Here is a 23,047-nt window from a genome sequence, read left to right as displayed (position 1 = left end):
AGAAGTAGGAGGTGTCTACTCGGTAGGTCGAGTCGAACTGGGTAGAACCGGACTGGGCAGAGCTGACGTGTGGGTCTCACCAGTCAGAACCGCGGTTAGCATGCAAAACGGATCAGCATAATAGTTGTGGTTAAGTAATAAAAAAAGTTAGAAGCTGTGATTTTGTGATAACAAATGTCCAAAAGTAAGGATCCATGATATTTTACTCAAGAATCTATGACAGCCCGTATAAAACTTTTATCATATCCCAACAATGTGAAAGAGTTGGATAAAAAACTGTGATTCTTTTCTGCTATTCAATGTGTACATATAGGATAAAGTAACTGTTACAGCTTTCCTACTCTGATAGTAACATCACTACCAGAAGAGTCGTGCATGCTTCATTATTTTGATGGAGTAGCCGACACTGATCTGTCAGTTGGATATTGCATTCTGAATCTCTGATACAGTGACCAAACTTCAACAATGAAGCTCTCTACAATAACCTACTCTGCCCCAACGATTTATACACAACCTAATTTGTAGATACACTAAGATACTACTTCATCGTTCAGTAGCTTCAGCTGCAAATGCTGCTGCAACCAACGAGGCTGGCACTGTCTACAAACTACGAACTGTACCCGGCCACACGAAAAATGTGAAGTTGTTTTCCTTTTGTTAAAAGTTAACCAATAGTTGAGCAGATTTTAGTAGACCAATTGCACCATCCTCCAATATATGCATCGCTGCGCTGTAAGAGAACTTTCTGGCAAATAAAAAACACGGAACGGATGTACCATTACATTGGCACCACTCAGTCCTGTGTTCCACCTCATAGTTGACATGGTCGATACTCTGCAAAATTATTCGCAACAAACTGTAAGTTCTTTTTCTCAAATACACATATAAATGTGTAATTTTGTATTAGAAAAGGCATGCCAAGAAGGTGGGGAAGATACAACGGCAACTGAACAAAGAAACAAAAACAAGCAAAAACCTATGGTACGCTATAACCAAAGAACCAAAACAAACAAACAAAGAAAAGACTGCTGCTGCAGCCACAGCTCCAATCTACACAGGTCTGGAGGCCTTTGAGTGACATGATATTAACTGAATGATACTACCGTCTGTTGTCATACAACCGTTCCTTCACTATAGAACACGATGCGTATCTTCAAAAATAGTAACCCGTCTACAATGTGTATCTTCAAAAATAGTAACCCATCTACAACTGAATTATACGCAAGGAAAACTACTCCACGCCACAAAGACTGCAAGTAACTAATTGTGTACAAACTATACCATGCAAACAAACATACTTAGCAAAAAATTTATTTGTTCTGAAAAAATGGAGACTGGATTGTTGTTCTGAAGATCCCACTGACTCGCTTCTTGAAAGACCAGAATTTCTAGAATAGAACTAGAACTTGCTATTAGCCGAGCAAATTTGGAGGAAAAAGGACGACAGGGCACATAAATCATTCTTTAATTTTAAGTCCCTTAGCATTCACAGTTTCACACAGAGATGAAGGATAAGACACTCAAACCAAAATATTTAGAGATTACCTTTATAGCATTGATATGCTCAGGACTTGCTGTGTCATACTCAAATGTCATCGGATGCCAAGTCGTCTTATCTTTTGGATCCAAAGATGACTGGTTCCATGATGTATAGGTTAAAGTTCTTCTTTCAAGTTCATTTTCAAGTCCTTTGATCTACGATTTGAAAGAATGAGGCAATCATTTTGAATTGATGTGAGGAATAATTATGTAAGTTCAAAATTCTAAATCTATATAATACCAAGCCTTACGGAAAATAATGTCTGCACATAGTGTTCATCCGGAATACAATCATGCTCCTTTTCGTCAGCACCTTTCTGCAAGGTTCAACACGAAAAAGATTTATTGAAAATAAGAGAACATAGTCTATGTGCTTGTCAGCGACAACTAGATGGAATCATTTTTCATGGAATCATATACAGAAGTCTGACAATCTATATAAACTTCCATCTGAATACATGCATGAGAATGCATGAAGATAATGTGACAACTGAATCTTTACCGCTACCTGCTTTCGCCGAAATACAAATCCTAATCGTCTCTGAGAAGAAAAAAATGTGACACCATAAGAATAATAATCAGAGATGCACGTAAAGATAATTCAATTTCAGGGATCAATATTATTATTGGGCGAATGGCAAATCATTGCTGAGCAGGGAATGAAAATAGAATGGCCTATTTAATGGTTGATGGTCCAGGGAAACAAAGGGAGCATTCACTTTGTATAAAATTTAGACATGCCAAATTATTTTCAGAAAAATATTTGTGATATATAAAAAGACTTAATTGTTCATAGGATAGTAGTACAACAAACCAAAGTAGTATGTTGATTTCTACCTACCATACAAAAAAGGAACAATTATAGCTAATATTATGTAGAACAAGATGACAATGCCTTCGAAGTTCTATTAGAGAGAAAAACTGGGGCAGTTCATGTATAAATGGAAAAAATTGAAGCATTTAATGTTTTATGATGTTAGCTCTGAAATAGTTGCCTAGGAAGCACAAAACAACAGCTACTGAAGACAAATATGTTTGCCTAAAACTACAACTGGAGATAGTGAAGTAAACTTTATAGGAATCTGAACTAAAATAAAGACTTACAGCATTAAGCCTGCGCCCAAGCAAAGCCTTGGTCACTACCATCTGCAATTGTTAGGTGAAACCAATACAATCATTGTCATGTGTAGAAAAGTATAAAGTATTAGTAGGCTATATTAATACAAGAGATCTCTTAGTGAAAAATATATAAATAGGAATAACTGATATGATTCTGCACAAGCTAGTGTGAATCCATTTGCATAGTATTTTCACAACCTCGTGTGATGGGTGTCTGGTAAATACTTAACAGATTCATAATCATTTTTTATCAATATTATGATGATGGGAAACCATGTAACTGTCGAAATGAGGATGCTGATTAACTGGATTGTACACACTAAAAGCATTGTTGATGACAAAATGCAAATACTGAACAAGACATGCAGTCTGGATAGATGTGATAAAAGCAAATGTCCAGATCAGTAAAGTGTTTACAACTGAAAGTATGCTGTTTCTTGCCTGGCACTTACATAAGGATGTAAAGAATGGCATGCTAGAGCATTCCTGAACCTTAAGTGTTTGACAATATCATGGGATATATTCTCCCAATTTAGTCATTTTAGCACACATGATCATATAGGTATGGAAAGAGCAGGCTTTCAAAATGTAATAAAAGGAGACATATTGGCCATTGCTTACACTATTTGTTAAATCAGTTGTAAGCTAAAGCATTCAAGAATCTAGCAACAAATATAAACTCAAACAGACACATCTAAAAGCTACTCCCTCCGATCCTAAATTGTTGTCGAAATATTACATGTATCTAGACGCTTTTTAAGAATAGATACATCCATATTTGGGCATATTTGAGTCAAGAATTTAGGATCAGAGGGAGTACCAAATAACAAGTACTTTTCTTAAAGAAGGTCAAGGGGATTCAAAAGGGGCAAATGAAGGTAAGCAGAAATTCCAATATCAGCATCACCAGTCCGGAACAACTACCTTACAATGCTTTCTGAATAATTGGAAGACATGCTTGTCGCCAACAACAACTTCGGCGTGCTTTCTGATTAACATTACCCACTGAATGAGAAGGCAGAGGAACTAAGAGTTAAGCTCTTAATAAGTACGAAAAAACTATAAGAAAAGGAAAAACATGAAACCACAAGAACCTGGGATCCTTTCCTCCATTTATCCTTTGGAATGACGGGTGACATGCTTGGATTATATCGCATGTCTGCCTTGTCGGTGAAACTGGAAGACAAATTAACAAAATTTAAGAAAATACAAAGTTTGAGAGTTACAAAGTTACATATAGTATTTTCCCATTACCTGTCTACAACACTTTTAGGTGAAGCCATCAAGTAAGTATATGTGTGGCTGAAATTGTACAGAGGACCACAACTGAAGCATAAAAAGAAGAAATGTCAAAATTACTATAGAAACTGAACTTTAAGTGAAGAAATGATTATTATACCAATAAAGGAAGCAAACCGAAACTCAGTACGGAGACATGCATACTACGCAATAAATTAAAATATCAGTGCCAACCTCTCGTATGTATGCATCATATTGCATTAAATAAGTCAAGAAGTGATTATTCCCTTGTAGAAGCACCCACGAGTGAAACCAGAGAAACAAGAAATCACAGAACGGCTCCACTATTGGAATAATTTTCCTGCCATCACTTGGAACTTCCGGAGTAAAAGAAAAGGATATTCTTCCTATAGTGGTACTCTGTATAAGCACCACAGCGGGAAACCAGAATCCAGTCGCTTCACATGAGGGCGTGATGAGTAGATCTACTGGTTTCACTAGAGTTCACATGTAAGTTGCCATCACTAAACATTCAGTTATTAAACTGATCGGTAGTCCACAATTACAGTTGCAGGTTTCATCATGAATCACCCCCATAAAATTAAATTATGCACACGAAGAACGGAACAAGATCAGTACACAGATTGCCTCAGATGACAACCCGTACACATACACATAACACGCGTGTGTGGGAAATGCAACATACCTATCAGAGAGTAAAACGAATCGCTGGTTCGCTGGATCCTCAAGCGCAGCGGCGAACAACATCTTCTCCGCCTCGACCATTGTTGGTTCGCCCCAATCCACCTGCAGGACATAACCATAATTCCCCAACTGAAATGGGAACCAGGACTCCACGACCGCAGCCGTATCGGTACCCACACGCCTAAGGTCAATAGACAATGCTGTTGCAAAGGGGCCCAACCTTTACGCTCTTGGCGAGTTGACGCCCGTAGAAGTAGGGCGATCCGGTGGTGGTGCGGTCGAAGACGAAGCCCGGGGACGAGTGCACGTACACCGAGAACTTCCCCTCGTCGCCGTTCTGCCGAAACACAACACCCGACGATCAGAACGCAATCGAATAGAAAACCCGAGCCCAAACGTAAGGGACGAATCCGAGGCATCGGGTTGCCGGGTTGGTGCTTACGCGGAAGAAGGCGTCCCACAGGAAATCGAGCGGCAGGCCGGCGCGGGCGAGGAAGAGGAAGGCCACCTTCCCAGGCCCCGCGGAGGGCGGCAGCGAGGTGGGCGGCGCCGCGGAGGGGTGGGTGCGGAGGAACACCAACAGGAGGAGCAAGAAGAAGCAGAGCGGCGCGACGAGGCGCGCGCGCCCGCGGCGGGCGGCCAGAAGGGCTGCCAGCGCCGACGCGGACGGCCTCTTCGCCGAAGCCGCCATCAGCGGGGGTGGGCGCGTGCGCGGGATTGGCACCGGCGTGGGCCGCGGCGGCATTTAAAAGCGGAAGGGAATTAAAGAGGAGCAGCGTGGCCTCCCTCGCGTGGCCGCGGCCGCTGGGTCGGGGCAGGGTGGAGGAGTACGGTACCGGAGAATGGACGGTGATTGCGTAGCGGTGGCGCCGTGTTACTTTTGGCCTGTTTTTCCGTGTTGAAGCTTCTGGTGCGATCTTTTGGGTCTTGTGACGCGCGTTACGGCTGTGCCGGACGCGCGCGGCGGGGGATTGGATGGGCTCGGGTGGAGTGACGGCAGAGAGGCCAGGCCAGGTGTTGGTGGCTATCTGCGGTCTGCGGCGTGGCGGTGGTCCGGTAGTACCTGTGGGATCCGGGATCTCCCGGCTGTTTCGGGTTTGCGATTTGCTTCTGAGAGCCCGAGAATGTTTAATTAGGGGGGAACTCGTAGCCTCGTAGGATTTCCTTGGTATCAGAGATTTGGTGGCGTGTGAATCCTAGGACTTGCTGAATCCCTTTGGAATTTCAGATCATCTCATTTTCCATTTTTCTATTGTTGCGAGGCATCTGGCTTTCTGGATGCTACGGTAAAAATGATCTGTGAAAAGCACACGCAAGCGGCATCGTGTGGCCGCGTCGAAAAAAAAGTTACCACCATGCTCTCGCCTTCAAATCCTATGTTTACAGGTCAAACAAGACGACAAATGATGCAGCAGCCATGCGGGGTAAACAAGACTAGTAGCAGGCGCGATACTTGCAGCGACGAAACCGTCGTCTAGTAGTAACGCCTATGTGAGCGACACGCGCAGGCAGGCTTGAGATTAGCACAACTGTTTAACCGATGCACTGTAGGTTTTGCCTGGCAAGGCCGGCACCGCGGCACATGCCAATGAATCAGTGATGCTACCGCACACGCCCACACACAGGGCAGCATCCAGAGTTTGGGTTACGTACTTACGTGGTCTCTGCTGTCATTCCCCGCAGGCCGCAGTGCCCCACACGTTTTGCCTCCCCTGCCGCGCCGCCGCCGCGCTCCCGCGTCCTGCCTGCCTGAGGCACCTGTCGTTGGTCGTCGAGCTCCACTCTTGGCTGCGTGACTGCGTCGGTCCGTGCTCCCCCGGCCGGGCTTCTCCGCGGGCAGATTTGTTAGGCTGAACGACACAGGTTGGCTTGCGAATTGCGATGCGAGACCGAGATAGGAGCATGTCACGGTCTCACGGAAGGGTGTGAACAGATGCGACGTTCCTCATGCGATTGATCGTGGATGCGATATGCAGGGAACGGAAGGAAGCTTTGGTAGAACATCGGTGGGTAGCCGACAAGTTTCAGACGGGAATGCTTCCTCTTGTTGGTTTGCCGCGCTGGCCGAGGGACAATGTTTTGGACAACTGCATTACGGAAAACTATCTCCTTCCAACTCAAACCAGACGTCGGGAACATCGAGAAACCGACCGCAGCTCTTCAACCACAACAAACTAATCAAGCCGAATTCTCAAATGCACATAGCTTGGCATCTAAAACAGCTATTTTCCCGGGCAAGTCGTAAATTATTTAGTACAGACTGTACAGTATAAGAAAAGAATAGGTGCGCGCCCGCACGAATCACAGATATAGGTGGGTTGCCGAGAGCTCAGCTTATTTAGACTTCAAACATAGGTGGTATATCAGTACATCACGCATAATCAAACAACTAAGGAAAGCCAGTATCCACGAATGACCAAATAGGATAGGTAGTAATACCGCACTGAGTTCAAAATATCAAACGCAATACCAAAATCAAGGAAAAGGCCGCATAAAATGAGGCCACTTTATTTGCAAGTCCCAGGCATCTGGGCTCCTCACTTGGTGGCGATGAACAGCCCCCACCTCTGCTCACCAGCAGAGCACCTCTCAAGTTTCGCGTTCCATCCATTCACAATATCGTCATAGTCCTCCTGGAAAAAAAAGCAACTAAGGATTAGATATGCTTGTCAGAAGCATCGGAATAAATGGAGGCTTAGCTGCCTGTTCATGCTTGGGTCTATCAAGGGCTACGTTGAATCACCTGGCCGAAGTCAGCCAGGAAATCATCTTTATTCTTTTCTACTTCGCCTAGCTCCCTCTGTAAAACTGTCAGGAACTGAAATACAAATTTATTTACCACTGATTAGTATCCGAGAAACTGCTTTCTACATCTTTGTGGAACAAAATATGAGCCTGCAAAGTTGCAAACCAAGTGATGGAATAACCTGATCAGTGCGGTCATCAGCGATGACATCATGGAAACCAGCATTCTTGAGCATCTGAATATCATGAAAAGAAGTTAACGGAGATCAACATTTTTCTAACAGAAACAGTATTAGCATACAGGTGAGGCTAAGAAGCACCTGTCCATATGCCTGTACATCATGAAGGTCGTAACCCCTCTGCTCAATGTATGCTGCAAACTCTTCAGATGGCTTCCCAGGACTCCTACAGTAATCACTGATTAGGACCTTACCCCCAGGTTTTAGCCATTTGAAGAAACTTCTAAACAAAGAGGGTTTATCCTGCAAAAGCAAAAGCATCACTAGTCATAAAACTGTTATTCTGGCATCAAATAAAAGAGTGACATGTAGATGGTGGAACACTATTTTCGCCTTAATAATTTATAGTTTTATATGTAAAAGCAATAGTGAGGGCTTGCCAATGCCAAGAGACTCTGTCTCCAACTGGAGATGCAAAATTTAGCATGATTTATTTACCGTTGGGAGTGCAATTCAATGAACTACGAAGGAATTAGACTTCCAAATGAGCATAGATAATATGTACAAAAACCTACTTGTATGTGAAGGATAGTGTCACGGCTGTAGATGACATCAAACGTTTTGTCTGGGTATGTCTTCGTGGTGCAATCAGCAACTTCGAACTCAACTGCACACTTGCGCCCAATAGAATTCTCAAGTGCAAATGAAACCATGTTTATGGAAAGATCAATACCAACAACATGAACATCATAATTTTCAGCCATATAAAAATCACCACCCCCGATTCCACATCCAACATCAAGCACCTTCTGCCCAGGTTTAAGATCCAGCAAATCCACGAATTCTTTTGTAGTCTCTAGTGAATGGTGATAAATAAGCTGTTGTCAGGGTACATTGCAAAGTAGAATATTACAGGTTTCATAATGAATGAAGGATATGTGTGCACTTACCAATTCCTCCAGTGCTCACAAAACCTTCCCCAAAAACACGCTCATAGCGTAATATTGCACTGGTTTTGTACTGCACATTATCCAAAAATCTTTGAAATCCCCGATCTTCTGTTGATTCAATCTTTTGCCATAGCCAACATATCTAAAAATGTGCAGAGTCACATTCATCACTCAGTCCACTTGATCATGGAAAGTGCATGTGTATGTAAAGGGTACAAGAACCCATGGAAAGTGCATATGCATGTAAATGGTACAAGAACCGAGAAATACCTGGTTTTGATTCTTCTTGTTTTTCACATAAGCTCCAACACACTTGCAAGTAAGTAGAGAAAGTTCAGACGAACTCCCACTTTGGTCAATGGCATGATCCTCTTTAAACACCTAGTTGTAAATCAAATGTTAGCTTATAATGGGGCAAAAGCTGCTAGGCAAAGAAAACAGTGGGGCGATCAATCCTACATAAAATTGATACAAAATAGTGGGGTGCACCTGGATCTAGGTGCAAACAAGTATTTCCCAAATGACACTAGTTTGTACTATGGTATCAATAATAGACCCAATAGTTTATACTACAGTAAAGTAGGTAACATTTGAAGTTCCAATAAAGCAGAAAACAGAGTGTCCAAACTGACATGAAATGATAGAAGGGGCGGTAGACGTAGGGGAGTTGGTGGTGTCACCTTAGTATAAAATCTTGGTTCACGATAATGTGTCGGATTCACTTTCCTTTTAGAGTCTCCAGATTGATGGAAACAGGATTCCCTAAAGAAGATATAGCCACCAACTTTTAACCATTTTACCATTCTTTTAACTAGCTTCTCAACCTACAGCAAGGGGTAAATGTTAGAAATAGTCACAGATAAAAAACAAATTCAAGTTTAACAAATGCCAATAACAAATTAGCTTGTGTGCACAGGAAGTGGCGAGTTCAGATTTTTCAAAACCCAAGGTTAACTAAAAATCTGGACAATAAAGGATACTACAGACCTAGATTTTTTTTATTTAATCAAGGATTGAGACAAATATCCAGGGTCACAAATGCATCTTCTTACCTCCTCGTCTGAAAGATACATCAGTAACCAGTTTGAAAATATGAGATCAATGGAGTTATCTTCAATCACTAGGTCCGGAGATGTAACATCAGCACACATGAAGGATGCATTTTTGTAATGACCATTTATGCTTTCATTCTACAAGGAAAAATATATATATAATAAGGCCATTGCATTTCAGGTACCCAACATAATCATCAAATCAGAAGTAGTTACATATATTCTAAACCTTCTTAATCACACTTTCAATGAAATCCATTGCAAGAACATGGCCAGCTGTCTTAGCCAGTTCTCCAGTAAAGCGACCTATTCCAGCACCAAGCTCTAGTACTGATTTTCCTTCATAGGAAGGAAGTAAAGACAGTATCTGCAAAAGAACGGCAGAAGTATATGAGAAAATAACACCACAATTCCAGGCAAACATGTTATAAACTTCTAATTTGCAAGAAATTGTGTCTTGGGGACTACAGCCTATGCTAGTACTCACTGCATATAGCAAGATGTGGCATAAATGTTACCTGAAGTCATATTGTTGTCAAAGTAAAATACAAGATGATTTACAATTAAGGATAAAATGAATGTTGACTTTTCTATAGAACCAAATGGAACTCTTCAAAGAAAGAAATACTATACTAGAAATTTATGTTTCCTATAAAAATCAAATTAACTTCATATGAATCCCTGTTATTCAAGGTAAATAACTAATGTCATATCAGGCAACCTGACAGTCCAGACTCCACAATGCAGAATCTATCACAGATAGGACCAGGAAAGAGAATTATGGTGACGCCTGTCACAAGCAGGCACAATCCCAATTGCCTGACCAGGGTAATATTTCAGAATTGCGTAACATATTCTCATAAAAATGTTGAAGTCGGTACTTTTGTTGTCAAACTATATTTATTCCAAAGTATTACTCACTCCGATCCATAATAAGTGTCACTTATTATGGATCGGAGGGAGTACAAAATAAATTACAGTGTTCAGTAACACTACATTTATTGAGCAAATTAAGGACACGGTATTTAACAACTAACCTCTCTATGGAAGTCTGTTAAGCCAAACTAGACCACACCATCTCAGAAAAATGATGGTACTGATAATAATGGTTCACATTAAATTGAACTCTTTGAAGATGTGCAACTTTAGTGACTTGCGTATGAGGATTTGATGGTTGGAAAGAGTACGTGGGAGCGTATTTTGTCTGGCCTGAGAAAAGGGAGACAAGTATCTAGATATTTTCAGTAAGAGGTGAGGCCAATATTGGCACTAGTATGTGTTTAGGAAATTCGCTATCATGCAAGTATATAGAAGTTCAAGGTTTTGGCGTCATCTACATTATCAAGTGGACGCTAAGTTTTGTTGAGCCAAACCAGGACTTAGTTACACAAAAAGGGTAAAGTGTCAGCATCAACAATCGGCACAGTTCTGTTGAACGCCACAAAATGTCTGCCAGATTGCTCCCAAAATATGCGCTGCATCATAAGGCATCAACAACTATACAACACGCGGCTCTTCTAGAGATCGCCAACATTATATTTGGGAGTCGGGGGCCACAAACAGTAAATCAAACACATGCCGCCCAGATCCAGGCAGGTGGACAGAAGAAACGAAATGATCACATATCAGCAGAAAGTACTTCACGATTATCACAAATCAGCAGGAAATAAAATGAAGCGATGGCATGGTGTTATCACCTCGGGGCGCTCCTCCTTGTCGAGATCGGCGGCGTGGGAGTCGAGCATCATGGCCTCGACGGTGAGGTCCCTGGAGTGCTCCTCCCAGTATTTCTTCTGCGCCTCCCTCTCCTCCTCCAGCTTCTCCAGCCCCCCTGCAACACACAGGCAAAAGCACCACACATCATTCACTCCACTCCCGCGAACAGGGGATCCGCGCACGCCATGTGCTCGACCGTTGTCCCCAATCAAACGAGAACAGAGACAGGCAAGTAGGAAACAGATCAGGGCCGCTCCAGTTCCCGCTGCTTACCATTGACAGCGATTCCGGCGGCGGCGGCGTCCATCTTTGCTCGCGTGCTCGTTAGCGACGAGATGTTCGGTGTGATTTTAAAGCGGGGGATTTGTTACGAGAGCGAGATTAAGATCCCTCGACGGCGAGGCGGGCGCGGGAGAAGCTGCGGGAACGGCGGTTGAACGATCTCCCACGCGGCTGCATCCACGACGGGATCACGTCGAGGTGGTGGAGGAGGATGAACAGATGACTGCAGAGGGTGAGAACTGTGGTCGCGATGGAGGTAGAAGAGGGCGATGATAGAACGGGATTTATAGGCGGGCGGGAGGGAGGGGGATCACAAGGGGGGAACAGTTGTACCGTGAGATCTGCGGCTCCGGCGCGTGGATCCTGGATCGGAAATCTTTAATTATAATGATTTGTTTATTTTGTCGTTTTGTCTGAGGTGAGATCTGTAGCCTGATTGGACGATACGTGTACGGCGCGCTGCCTGGCGTCCTCCCTCAGGGCTCTGGACTGGCGATCGAGGTTTTTTTTTCTTTTTTTTTTGAACCAACTGGACGCTGGATCAGAGCTGATGGCTGATGGAGTTGGTGAACGCTACAGTGAAGGTTGCATCTTCCCGGAGACCCTTGAAGCGCTCAGTTGAGATCTCGGGAACGACTGGATGAAATCACACGGACTGCGTGGCCTAGGATAAGTTGGGTACTTGGGTAATTGGGTTGCGTTGCGGTGAATTAGAAGAAGAAAAAATACCGGATATTTTTTATCTGTTGCTATGATTAGAGTACTCCCTGCTCCGTTTCTCGTCAAGGCATTATCTTCGTTTCAATATATAATTTCTCTAACATCGTGAAGTACTTTTTCTTTGTGGAGAAAATGAATATGATTGATCAGAAAAGGGTGTACCTTCCTCAACATCAATCAGATAATGAACTGAAAATGCATCAGTTCACCCTGAACTCACCCAAATGTGGCGAGCTCATGATAAACTCTATTTTGTATCCACTGAAAATGCATCAGTTCACACTGAAAATGCATCGTTTTGTATCCACGTCTCTTGACGGTGTAATTGCTCTGCAGCCTTCTTCTTCAATATATGATACATCCGCTTGGATGTATTCTAAAAAATAAATGATAAACTCTATTTTGACTTACGTTCAACCTTGAATATTGCGAACTCTTTTTCTTTAGTGAGCTTATCACTTCATCGACGACGAAACATACGAAGAGCCCTTTCTGTGCAACTCGACTATGAGATGAAAGGAGTGACACACGGCGTGAAGATGTGCCAGTGCTGTCCCAAAGCACCATGAAGTCAAAGTTCGAAAACAAAAATTGCTAACAACTCGTTTGGCACCCATCATTTGGACATAGAATTGTAGAATTCATTTTGAATTCCAAAAAACAACTTGTTTTGTTGGCACGGAATTAGACACATGAATTCAATCTCAAATTTCATGAAATCACATTATAACTAGCCTCAATTCTTCTCTAAAAGCCATCATTTCTCTAGAATTGTCTCTCACTTTTCAATTCCATGTGATAGACAAACATGATTTCCAACCCGAAATTCAAATTCAACCAAATGAAATCTTATTAAAAATTAGATTTCATTTCATTTTGATCAAATGAAATGAATTTTTGGTTGCCAAACGAGCTGTAAGTTTATTTTTTTAAATCTTTTACGTTTTCCAAACACTTTCGGGTGAATGATACGTGGCAACATATTGAGAAGTATACACCACGTAGTGGTCTGTGCTGGCTGTCAATTTTCGTTCTCACCCGTCGCCACCAAGCGACCCAACTAACGAAGTTCATATGTGCATCCTATCACTGTCAGTGACCCCCTTGTGGCAGTTGTAAAGCTGACATTTAGATTAGTTAGGTTAACAAAAGTAAAAAAAAGTTTTGAGATCCAAACTGAGAGCTAGACCAGGTAGATAAGTGGATTCTTGCCACGACGATCCGATGTTCCATCGACAGCGTCCAAATATCACCACGTCACTGCAGAAGTGACGATACTGGAGGGTTCATGTCCTTTTCGACGGCACGTCTTCTGATGTGCTCCGAAGTGCACCACTGTTTTTGGATGGTTTACAGAAAACAAACACTTCTGGTAGTCCCTCTGGTCGCTGGAGAGTGGAGAACAAGAACTCTGTGCGAACTCCGTGTTTCCTCACAAGTAGAGTATTATCCTTTTTATTGGCATGTGGTGCTACATCAGCAATAACAAATTTCTTTACAAAAGAGGGTTTCCAATGGCAATCCTAAATGGTGAAAAAAACAATATACACCAAATTGAATACAAGCGTGAGCTAAACAAGGGCCAAGCGGCCAAAGCCTAAGACAGGCCAGGGGAAAAGATGGCATTAACATTGGTGACGCGCGGAAATGGGAACTTCTCAACACCAATATGTAACTCTACAGATTGCATTACGCAACTCGTATGCAAGTATGTAACTATGGCCGTAAGGTGTGTAAGTGTGGAACTACAGAAGTTGGGCGGTTCCAAACGGGTTGGCTTGCATTCCATTTCCACTCGCTGTCGGGAAAGGGCCGAAGCCAGCATCCATGAAGGGGTTTGCTGTGGGCAGGGGTGCCATGCCCGTTTGCTGTGGCTGCAATGGTGGTCCAAAGGGATTCGCTTCTATCATCATGGCCATCTGCTGGGGCTGCTGGGCCATTTGAACTGACGGTGGGGGAGCTACTTGATTCGACACCGTGAAAGGATCACTCGCCATGAAGGGATTGTGATGTGCAGGTGCTGAACCATATGGCTGCTGTTGCTGATTCTGCCTATAGGTTCCTTCGTCATACAAGCTGTCCAGTATGAGCTTGTCGAATCCACCGCCCTGCACACAGAAATAAGAGCAACAAACTTTGACAATCAGCTGGAAAGTGGACACACATAGAGATAATTAAAGAACACACTATAATTTTGAAAAGAGAAGAATATACTCAATGCAAAATGTTTTCCAGGTCATCTAGCTGCAAAACCTTTTTTCTCGAACAAGCCGAGCGACATGTTTTTCTTTTCCATTAAGAAGGAGAGGTGCAAGAAGCAAAGAAAAGAAGAAGAGAAAAGAAGAAGAGAGACAAAAACTATACAGGGGCAAGCCGAGGGGCGGGATCAGGGGGGGCAAGCGTGCAGCAGGAGCCCACGAAGAGCGCGAGCTCCAGCGCTGTCCCACAAACTAGCCTCATTAAGGATATCCTCGACGAGAGAACCAACTACCGGGGAGGCACCACTGAAGAAGCAGTAGTTTCGAAGCATCCAAACGCACCACAGTGACAAGACATGGCATTTTGTTTCTAGATGCTTGTGGATTGAATGTTAACAATAAAACATGGCATGGCATGTGAAGCAGCCAACAGAAATTATAAGGGTTCTAAAAGAGGTGCTTGCCAATAATCAACTCATGTGCTGTGACTCATCAGAAGCAAAATCCACAGACTGCAAGGGAAACACATCCTCTTTGTCCCTGGACTTTGAGATAAAGAGCATTTTATAGTCCTATTCCAGAGATGAATTTGGACCTTTAGATTTTTATGGTGGATGCAAATTAGGCCGTTTGCAAGGTTCTAGAAGTCCCCAGGTCGCAGGTAAGTGTTTCAGCTAGCAAAATAAAATGAGTACGCTAGCTACACCTCCACAGGTTCAGAGGTTGAGAAACTCATGTGCCCAAAGTTGTGACCCTGAACACTCTTAGAATGAGTTAAACCAACTTCGAACCATGAGACACCAATCTTACAGAGTTGCCCGAGATTCCATGAGGGCCATTAGGTAAACATGAAGGAATATCTATGAGTTATACTTTCAACTTTGCATTTTTCTTCCATGTGAATGCATTTTGATATAATAGGTATTTAGGTAGTCACTGCTCCATATTTTCAGCAACAAATAAAAGAGGCACTGCTGATTCTATGTCAGACACCAAGTGTGTTTTGCAGCAATGGCTAGAACCCTATCAGCCCAAAATTGTGACGAACTTGCAGGATCCCAGAAACTGAGTATATTAGGCCATTAGGGGCTATGCCTACACTTTTACAACCCTACGCAGAACAAAACCGTGACAAGCTTGCAAGAAATTAGTGGCGGCAGCATAGGAGTTTCCAGATCCAGATTAGAAAGTGGAGCCAACAAGCAGGAAGATAAATGTACGTGGAGAAAGAGTAAAGACACCAACCAAATTACTATCCACAGGCAGTGGATTTGTGTTGCTGCTTGATGCAGTAACAAGAGCAAGTTCCCATCCTGATGGATCAAATCCTATATCTTGAATCGTAGTTGTGGTACTTGTTGAAGTATTAGCACCTGTTGTACATATGGAGATAATCGTCAGGATTACTTGCTATCAGTTTCATGACATCACTATGAATTGACCACTGACTAAATACCTGTCGGAATAATAGCCAAGGCCAAAGCATTGTTTGCCTCTATTGCTGATACACTAGGATTTGGATCACTTAATCCCTAGGAGCAGACATGGCATTAGGTTGTTAGAAAAGGATTAATGTAAAATTTAGTAAATGATTTGTTCTGCTTACCAGTAAGTCACCAGTATCTGCAACCCTGGTGTCGGGAGGAGGTGAAGCTACTTCAGTAGAAGATGGCACTGGAGCAGGCTCTTCCGTTTGCCGTATTTCCTCCTGAGCAGTTACAGGCTCAGGAACTTCTTCCAATTCTTCCGGTTTGTATGTCAGAAGAAGCCTCTCAGGGAACTCCTGATGAAATAACAATTACTAAGAATGAATTCTAGCAATCAATAGATTGCTTAAGTGACACAAAATCAACATGTGATTATTTCATAATGGTGACATAATGCCGCTACAAAACTTAAGTAAACAGGCTGACTTATTCACCCTGCTAACAGTAGTGCTTGGATGGTAAATGCAGCCTTCAATTCACAAATACCTGTTTATATGACAGCTAGATCTATTTTTCTCGGTGCCTATAAAATGTTAGAGCCAACATGGAATCAAATTTGGGAGTCTAAATATTTCTTTCAAACAAGGCTACATGTTTCATGCAAAAAAGTGACATTCATTTTTCTAGTAGCAGATTGTTTAAGTACGAAGTGAAATTTATATTGTTAACTTATCATCTGTTCAAATCAATTTGTGTTGAGCAAAGTTACATTATTTCCGGTGAGACCAAGATAGCAGATAAAGGATTGCACAAACACCATTATCAAGGCTGTTACTTCACAGAATAATCATGTAAAGGTGCATACAGAATTCTACAGAAATATCAGCAGGTGATTTTATGCCAATACTAACCAGGGGCTCATTAACTGGAACCATACGTGGAGCCTCCTTCACATAGTCCTCCATGGTTGATAGGAATGTTTGTGGTGGCTGAAAAAAAAGTCAAAGTTTAGTGGAGTTATTTATCTGATAGTACACAAAGGAGCTTACTGATAAAAACGAATCCACACCTCCCTCAAAGTGGGAAACTGGAAATTTCTTGCGAGTTCTAGTCCCCGGCAACTTTCGTAGAAGTCGGATAGGATTCCAGCCTGAAGCATCAAAGAAGTTGCTCAGTAAGAATACCACATAACCACAGAAAATCGCTATCATCTTGATCGCCTACAATCTAAGATAAATTCCATCCTATCAGCATGTTGAGTTACCTGCTGTCCAGCCCTCCTATAAATTTCAAGGGCTTTAAGTGCTTCGTGTCTTGGCATCTCGAAAAACTACATAGTTATTCAGCAAACAAATATGAAAATGATGACCATAACTCATCACAACAAGACAAACAGTGCAATCACTTAGAAAATCAATTTACCTTATCAACGAGGTTGATGATTCCATCATTTATCGCGCAATAAATTTTGAAGCTTTCTTTAAGAACCTGTAGGAAACGAGGGTCCACTCAAATTAACTATTAGCCAATTAGGGATGTTTTCGAGAAAATATAGAAGCCATTTTTATTGCTTATTCGACCAGAATGTTATTTCAGGTAAGACTAGAGCCATTTCGTTTTCTTATTTAATTTAATTAGGTAAGGTACAAACATGAAATGTACATTACATTCTGTAAAAGGAACAAAATCATATCCTTCTACACAAGATGAGATGCTGGAAATTTGGGTGAAAATGCTTCAGTGAGGAATCACTAGCTGACAGTAATGTTACCAGGAATAACAAACAATAAAGTCTTAGCGAAGAAATAGAACATGTTACATAACCGCATACAATGCACCATTTATTCAGAAAATAAAGTGGTCTGTACAAGGAAATAACTGCTTGATTTATAACACTACCAGTAGAACAATATTCTCCGACCGAACAAACTATTAAGTGCCAATGCAGCCAAAAAGGTGCACAAAAGAAGAGCTGTATTGGAAAATAAAATATTAATTTCAGCTTAGCTAAAAAGGTAGCATTAAAAATTGAGCTTACAAGAGCTAGAGCATATTGCACCAAATAATTGCTACTTGCAGCTCCTTCTGGCTGCATAAGAAAAGAAAAGGGATGTCATGGTGTGTCCATAAAAGTAGAAAATTGGATATTCATGTTTTCCACTAATCCCAATTCCAGACTAGTTTATGCTGGGCATAAAAGAGAATCACCCGACATCCAGTAAGTCGATATAGTAGCTGCTGCAGTGCTGGCAGCTGCTCTAGCAAGTCCTGAGAATCTAATTCTCTGGTTCGACTATGCCCCTGAAACCAAAGTAGTCTGATGACAAGTTGAAGCAGCACCAGCAAGATACTCAACAGACAATAATTGAAAAATTATAACTTTGCCACTTTAGTTATAACCCAAAAGGCTGATTTCTATTACCAAATGAGAATGTAAATGTTCAAACCTTTTCAGCCTCCTGACCTTGCTTGGACAAACGCTCAGCTTCGGCATCATACTTCAAGACCCTGAAGCATTGCAGTCTTTCCTCCAAAAATAAACCATATGTGCGAACCCAAGAAGAGTAGTCCCAAGCTGATACAAGGCCATTTAGAAAAGGAAATTTAGGCTGCAGAACAAAAGAACGTTGTTCAAGTGAACAAGGCATGAGGTCATTGTTAACTGATGAAGATCCTAACTAAGTTAGGTTAGCTTGTGTAGATGTTGCCGGATGTTTGTTACTGTAGCTTATCCGGCAACACAACAACCTTGTTGTTATCCCTTGTAAATCTCTTGTAATCCTTATCTAACCAAGAGGTGAATATAAATATGAGGCAGGCTGGTGAGGATTATTCTCACGGCAACACAAACCCATTCTTTTAACTTGGTATCAGAGCCTAGATCCAATCGCAGCTATGGCTGAAGCCGCCGCCGCCATCATCAACCAGCCCGCTGCCCCCATTGCCAATCCTCCTTCTGTCTCAATCACCTCCATCACCAATCTCATCACCATCCGCCTTACTCGTGACAATTTCCTCCTGTGGAAAACTCAAGCCGTCCCAGTACTTAGAGCACAGCAGCTCTTCGGGTATGTTGACGGCACTCTTGCCGCGCCCGCCGCGACCATCCTCGAGGGATAGGGCGACAACGCCCGTGAGGTCGCCAATCCGGCCTACTTGCGCTGGTACCAGCAAGATCAGCTGGTCATGATCGCCCTCCTTGCATCCATGACCGAGGACATCCTCGGCCAGATGACGCAGCTCACCACCGCACGATCCTTGTGGCTGGCCCTGCACGAGTCCTTTGCGTCTCAAAACCGCGCCCGCGTCATGTAGCTGCGCCACCAGCTCTCCAACCTGAAGAAGAAGGACATGACTGCATCGGAGTATTTCACCAAGATGAAGGGCTTAGCCGATGCGATGGCGTCCATTGGCAAGCCCTCTCCGACGAGGAGACTCTCGGCTACATGCTGGCCGGTCTTGGATCGGAGTATGAGCCGCTGGTGACATCCATCACCACCAAAGACGAGGCTGTTACCCTCGGGAGCTTCTACACTCACTTCCTCAGCGCCGAGCTTCGCTTGGAGCAGCAGAACGCCGCCTCCGACATCCATCCCTCCTCCGCCAACTCCGTCACCCGTGGGCACGACTCCAACCGCGGCGGACGCGGTGGTCAAGGAGGGGGCCAGAACCGTGGCCAGCAGCAGTCACGCAACCGCGGCAACGGCAAAGGACGGAGCAACCTCAAGTGCCAGGTCTGCTCCAAGTTTGGCCATGATGCTCTTCGACTGAGGCTAAGTACAAGGCGTTGGCAAATGGAACAGCTGAAGCAGTATGGGTACAGTCCCTCCTGAAGGAATTGCGTGTGCCACAGCCTCGAGCTCCTGTTCTGTGGTGTGAAAACCTGGGTGCAACTTATCTCACGGCCAATCCAGTCTTCCACGCTCGCACAAAGCATATTGAAGTGGATTTTCATTTTGTCAGAGAGAAGGTTGCCATGGGAGCTCTAGAAGTCCGGTTTGTCTCCTCGGCTGATCAGGTTGCAGACGCGTTTACCAAACCCGTCACCAAGCAGATGTTGGAACAACTTAGGCACAATCTCAACCTTGTCGCCGGTTGACATTGAGGGGGAATGTTAACTGATGAAGATCCTAACTAAGTTAGGTTAGCTTGTGTAGATGTTGCCGGATGGTTGTTACTGTAGCTTATCCGGCAACACAACAACCTTGTTGTTATCCCTTGTAAATCTCTTGTAATCCATATCTAACCAAGAGGTGAATATAAATATGAGGCAGGCTGGTGAGGATTATTCTCACGGCAACACAAACCCATTCTTCTAACTGTCATCATGCAAATAGAGAAACAGAAATACTGACCTATAGGACTCGAGTCATCCTTGAAGTTAGATAACTGCAAAATCTGCACCCTTTGTGTAAAATTAAGAAGTTCATCACGGAAAATAGGATCACCATCCCGGAGGAGTCGATGGATCACTACAAGTGTCTTCAGTGCAACCTACATAGTGCATGAACACATGCTAAATTAGTTTGCCCCTAAGTTGATAGATAATCACTTCTGAAAAGAATTAGAACTTTGCAATTATCGCCGGAATAACAATCGAGAACTCAAAATGTCTTTGAGGTTATGTTTGCTGAATTAGTTGCAAAAAAAATACCAGGAACCATGTTAGCAAATTTCAGTCCAAATTTTTTAAATTCACCAATTAAATTAGAAAATACGATATATTGCAAGGTAGCACTTATATGAGACTACGACATCACCAGATTAAGGAACAATAGATGCTACATCAACAAAACTAACCACAGAAAATACAGAAACCAGGACAGGAAATTTCTTAAGCAATTGTAGGTTTCAACTGACAACTCGAAGGTACAAGCTAATTAAGTTATCTAGTATGCTATTCGCAAAAAAAAGTCATCTAGTATGCAGCTGTCAAAACAAATGCTATGTAGTATGCACACACGCACACACATGTTAGCAAATTTCATTGGCCAATGGTACTGCAATGAAGACTCCAGCGACCAGGATTGATTTTCACAGACATCAGTGCAAATACATGATCCCCATTATTCTTTAGAGGAAATCCCCTTTTTTCGCTACTGATGGCACAAATAGTTTTGGCATCTAATTATCTGCTACCCTTTTTGTCATGGGAAATTGACAATGTCTATTGAATTTGGAGAGAAAAAAGAAACTGAAACAAATTAAGACCAATCGGCTAGTTCTCTCGAAATAATTCCCTCTCTGATATTTAAAACCATAGTAGTATTATTTAGAGTCGTAAAGACCAAATTGTACTACAGCCCTTGGCCACACTGATGCACTCAGATCACAAGAAGCAATCCTGGGCGCATGGATGCAGTAGGCCATAAGGAATAATAGGATGCTATCCCCAATGCCAAATGCAAACAAGTGATGCATTGATCTGAAACTAAACATATTTCTGGTTTCCTAGATGACCAAGTCAGTGTACACTAACTACACTACCACAAGGCAGCAGTTCGACATGCTGGTTTGTGATTGCTGGTTACATTTATAGGGAATACTGCACAAGATTTCAACTACTGTGGCAACAGTACGAAATCCACAAGAAAAGTAATCGCAGTAACCCATAAAGCATCAAACACAGCAAATGAATGGAAAAATTCTTCACAGGCAGACAGTGCTTACGATCCAATTACGGGTCTTAGTGAGGCGGCGGGCAAGCGCATGGATGCAGTAGGCGACGTCCGCTCGGGGCCTGGAGATGGATGCAGCCGCCACAATCTCTGCAATTCCACCACCAACCGGTCAAGCATCAAATTCAACCGAAGATGAGAAAATACCGCGACACGCATGTCCCTCCCCTCCTTCTCCACCATCCGACGCCTCAGTCCAGCAGACACTAGATTAAGCCAAAAAATAAACCGAAAAATGTAAGAACTCAGGGTGCGAGAACCATCAACGTACTGCGCAGGTGGCGATCCTTGGGCGGGCACTCCACGTGGTTAGTGGCCTTCACGATAGCCACATCCAGATCCTAAAAACCACAAGCCAGAATAAATCACGATGGAGCATGAAACACAGATCCAAACCGCGTGAGCACAACTGAAGTCCTCGCCTCTGGCGGTTAGGAAATCGGGAGAATCGAACCAGCTTAGCACCGACAAAATGCTGGTGGCGGAAACAGTAGGGGGAAACTCGACGCGGACCTTGAAATCGGAGTTGAGGTTGGCGAGGCCGACGGTGGTGGTGTCCTTGAGCGCGCCGTACGCCCTGCGCCAGCTCGGCAGCGCCGACATTTCCGCTCCCCGTTGCTCGTCGTCGGCTGCCGCCTCGACTGGATTTCTATTTTTTTCTCCCTTTTGTTTTGGTTTTCCCACCGGTAATCTGATTCGATTGGACTGGTTGTTGTTCCTCCTGTGTTGATGCGTCAATTTTCGCGATGCACGGAAACGGCCAATAAATAGCGGCTTCCTTGAGCTGCCGCCTAGCCTGACAAGGGCGCGTTTTTCACTTTTCACGCCACCTCGGCAGCGGAAATTTCTGAGCCCGTTTTTGTTTTGTTTGTGTTTTTGTTTCGTTTCTGAAACCAAGTTGATTTTCAGTCTTGTATTTTCATTGGCCGGTTAAATCTTGTGTTTTTAAAAAAATACACCGATTACAACCTAGATGTACAAATACCGATAAGTCTTGTCTCTGCACACGCAAAATAAATTAAAATTCTTTGTCTTTTAAATCTTTTACTTCCTCCGCCCAACAAATGATGTCTCAATTTTGATTAAATTTGAATGCATTTTTATATTCTAAGTTTGTCTAGAGTTTGTCTAGGTACATCCAATTTTTGACAAACTTGAGACATTTTTTGTTAGACGGAGGGAGTACATTAAATTAATTCCCTTTAGCCTCTTGTTGATTGAAAAAATTGTTTTCCTTTCACAAAAAAGATATAACACTGAAAACTTTTAAAAAAAGACAAATTCAATTGTAGACTCTCCATTCAGGTTTACAAGACCCATAGTGAAAAGTGCAGTTCCACCAAGCCACACTAACTCAAGTGGAAAGCTATAAGATAGCTCAATCCATACAAATGAATTAATATCAAAGTGGAAACCAAGAGAAAGGTGCCGACACAATTAAGAGAGAGGCATAGGAAAGAGTTCTTGTCTCCGGATTTTAAGATTCAGAGGATGACCT

At 42.9% G+C, this 23,047-nt stretch overlaps 3 protein-coding genes across 7 annotated transcripts; all 3 read right to left on the bottom strand.

The window, feature by feature from the left end:
- Positions 1 to 235: 235 nt before the first annotated feature.
- LOC100841428 lies at positions 236 to 5,633 on the bottom strand. Of its 3 annotated transcripts, none has more exons than XM_003566974.4 (11): positions 5,045 to 5,633; positions 4,823 to 4,939; positions 4,604 to 4,704; positions 3,913 to 3,984; positions 3,753 to 3,834; positions 3,583 to 3,663; positions 2,644 to 2,685; positions 2,042 to 2,080; positions 1,791 to 1,856; positions 1,546 to 1,695; positions 236 to 834 (listed from the first exon to the last, which is right to left on the bottom strand). In XM_003566974.4, exons 1-11 carry the CDS (start codon positions 5,345 to 5,347, stop codon positions 658 to 660), a joined length of 1,230 nt encoding a protein of 409 aa, XP_003567022.2. In that variant the 5' UTR covers positions 5,348 to 5,633; the 3' UTR covers positions 236 to 657. The 3 variants fall into 3 exon arrangements, with proteins under 3 accessions (XP_003567022.2, XP_010232180.1, XP_024315941.1); XM_010233878.3 differs by having other exon boundaries at positions 2,048 to 2,080; positions 5,045 to 5,623; XM_024460173.1 differs by lacking the exon at positions 2,042 to 2,080 and having other exon boundaries at positions 5,045 to 5,632.
- A 1,175-nt stretch (positions 5,634 to 6,808) lies between these two features.
- Positions 6,809 to 11,806, bottom strand: LOC100828194 (phosphoethanolamine N-methyltransferase 1). 2 transcript variants are annotated; one of them, XM_003569566.4, is made up of 12 exons: positions 11,518 to 11,806; positions 11,226 to 11,359; positions 9,758 to 9,895; positions 9,529 to 9,666; positions 9,157 to 9,300; positions 8,747 to 8,857; positions 8,477 to 8,618; positions 8,102 to 8,382; positions 7,668 to 7,829; positions 7,530 to 7,583; positions 7,346 to 7,420; positions 6,809 to 7,235 (listed from the first exon to the last, which is right to left on the bottom strand). In XM_003569566.4, exons 1-12 carry the CDS (start codon positions 11,549 to 11,551, stop codon positions 7,140 to 7,142), a joined length of 1,509 nt encoding a protein of 502 aa, XP_003569614.1. In that variant the 5' UTR covers positions 11,552 to 11,806; the 3' UTR covers positions 6,809 to 7,139. The 2 variants fall into 2 exon arrangements, with proteins under 2 accessions (XP_003569614.1, XP_024315940.1); XM_024460172.1 differs by lacking the exons at positions 11,226 to 11,359; positions 11,518 to 11,806 and adding an exon at positions 10,566 to 10,718.
- A 1,867-nt stretch (positions 11,807 to 13,673) lies between these two features.
- Positions 13,674 to 22,297, bottom strand: LOC100827676 (putative clathrin assembly protein At2g01600). Of its 2 annotated transcripts, none has more exons than XM_014898020.2 (15): positions 22,063 to 22,297; positions 21,821 to 21,890; positions 21,542 to 21,639; positions 20,227 to 20,365; positions 18,319 to 18,446; positions 18,080 to 18,172; positions 17,910 to 17,960; positions 17,294 to 17,359; positions 17,136 to 17,201; positions 16,941 to 17,021; positions 16,783 to 16,860; positions 16,051 to 16,224; positions 15,901 to 15,976; positions 15,690 to 15,817; positions 13,674 to 14,354 (listed from the first exon to the last, which is right to left on the bottom strand). In XM_014898020.2, exons 1-15 carry the CDS (start codon positions 22,150 to 22,152, stop codon positions 13,992 to 13,994), a joined length of 1,701 nt encoding a protein of 566 aa, XP_014753506.1. In that variant the 5' UTR covers positions 22,153 to 22,297; the 3' UTR covers positions 13,674 to 13,991. The 2 variants fall into 2 exon arrangements, with proteins under 2 accessions (XP_014753506.1, XP_003569612.1); XM_003569564.4 differs by having other exon boundaries at positions 16,051 to 16,227; positions 22,063 to 22,296.
- Positions 22,298 to 23,047: the final 750 nt, after the last annotated feature.

The sequence above is a fragment of the Brachypodium distachyon genome, chromosome 2 (assembly GCF_000005505.3).
Source record: "Brachypodium distachyon strain Bd21 chromosome 2, Brachypodium_distachyon_v3.0, whole genome shotgun sequence".
Classification (NCBI taxonomy): Eukaryota; Viridiplantae; Streptophyta; class Magnoliopsida; order Poales; family Poaceae; genus Brachypodium; species Brachypodium distachyon.
This window is presented reverse-complemented; position numbering and strand designations above follow the sequence as displayed.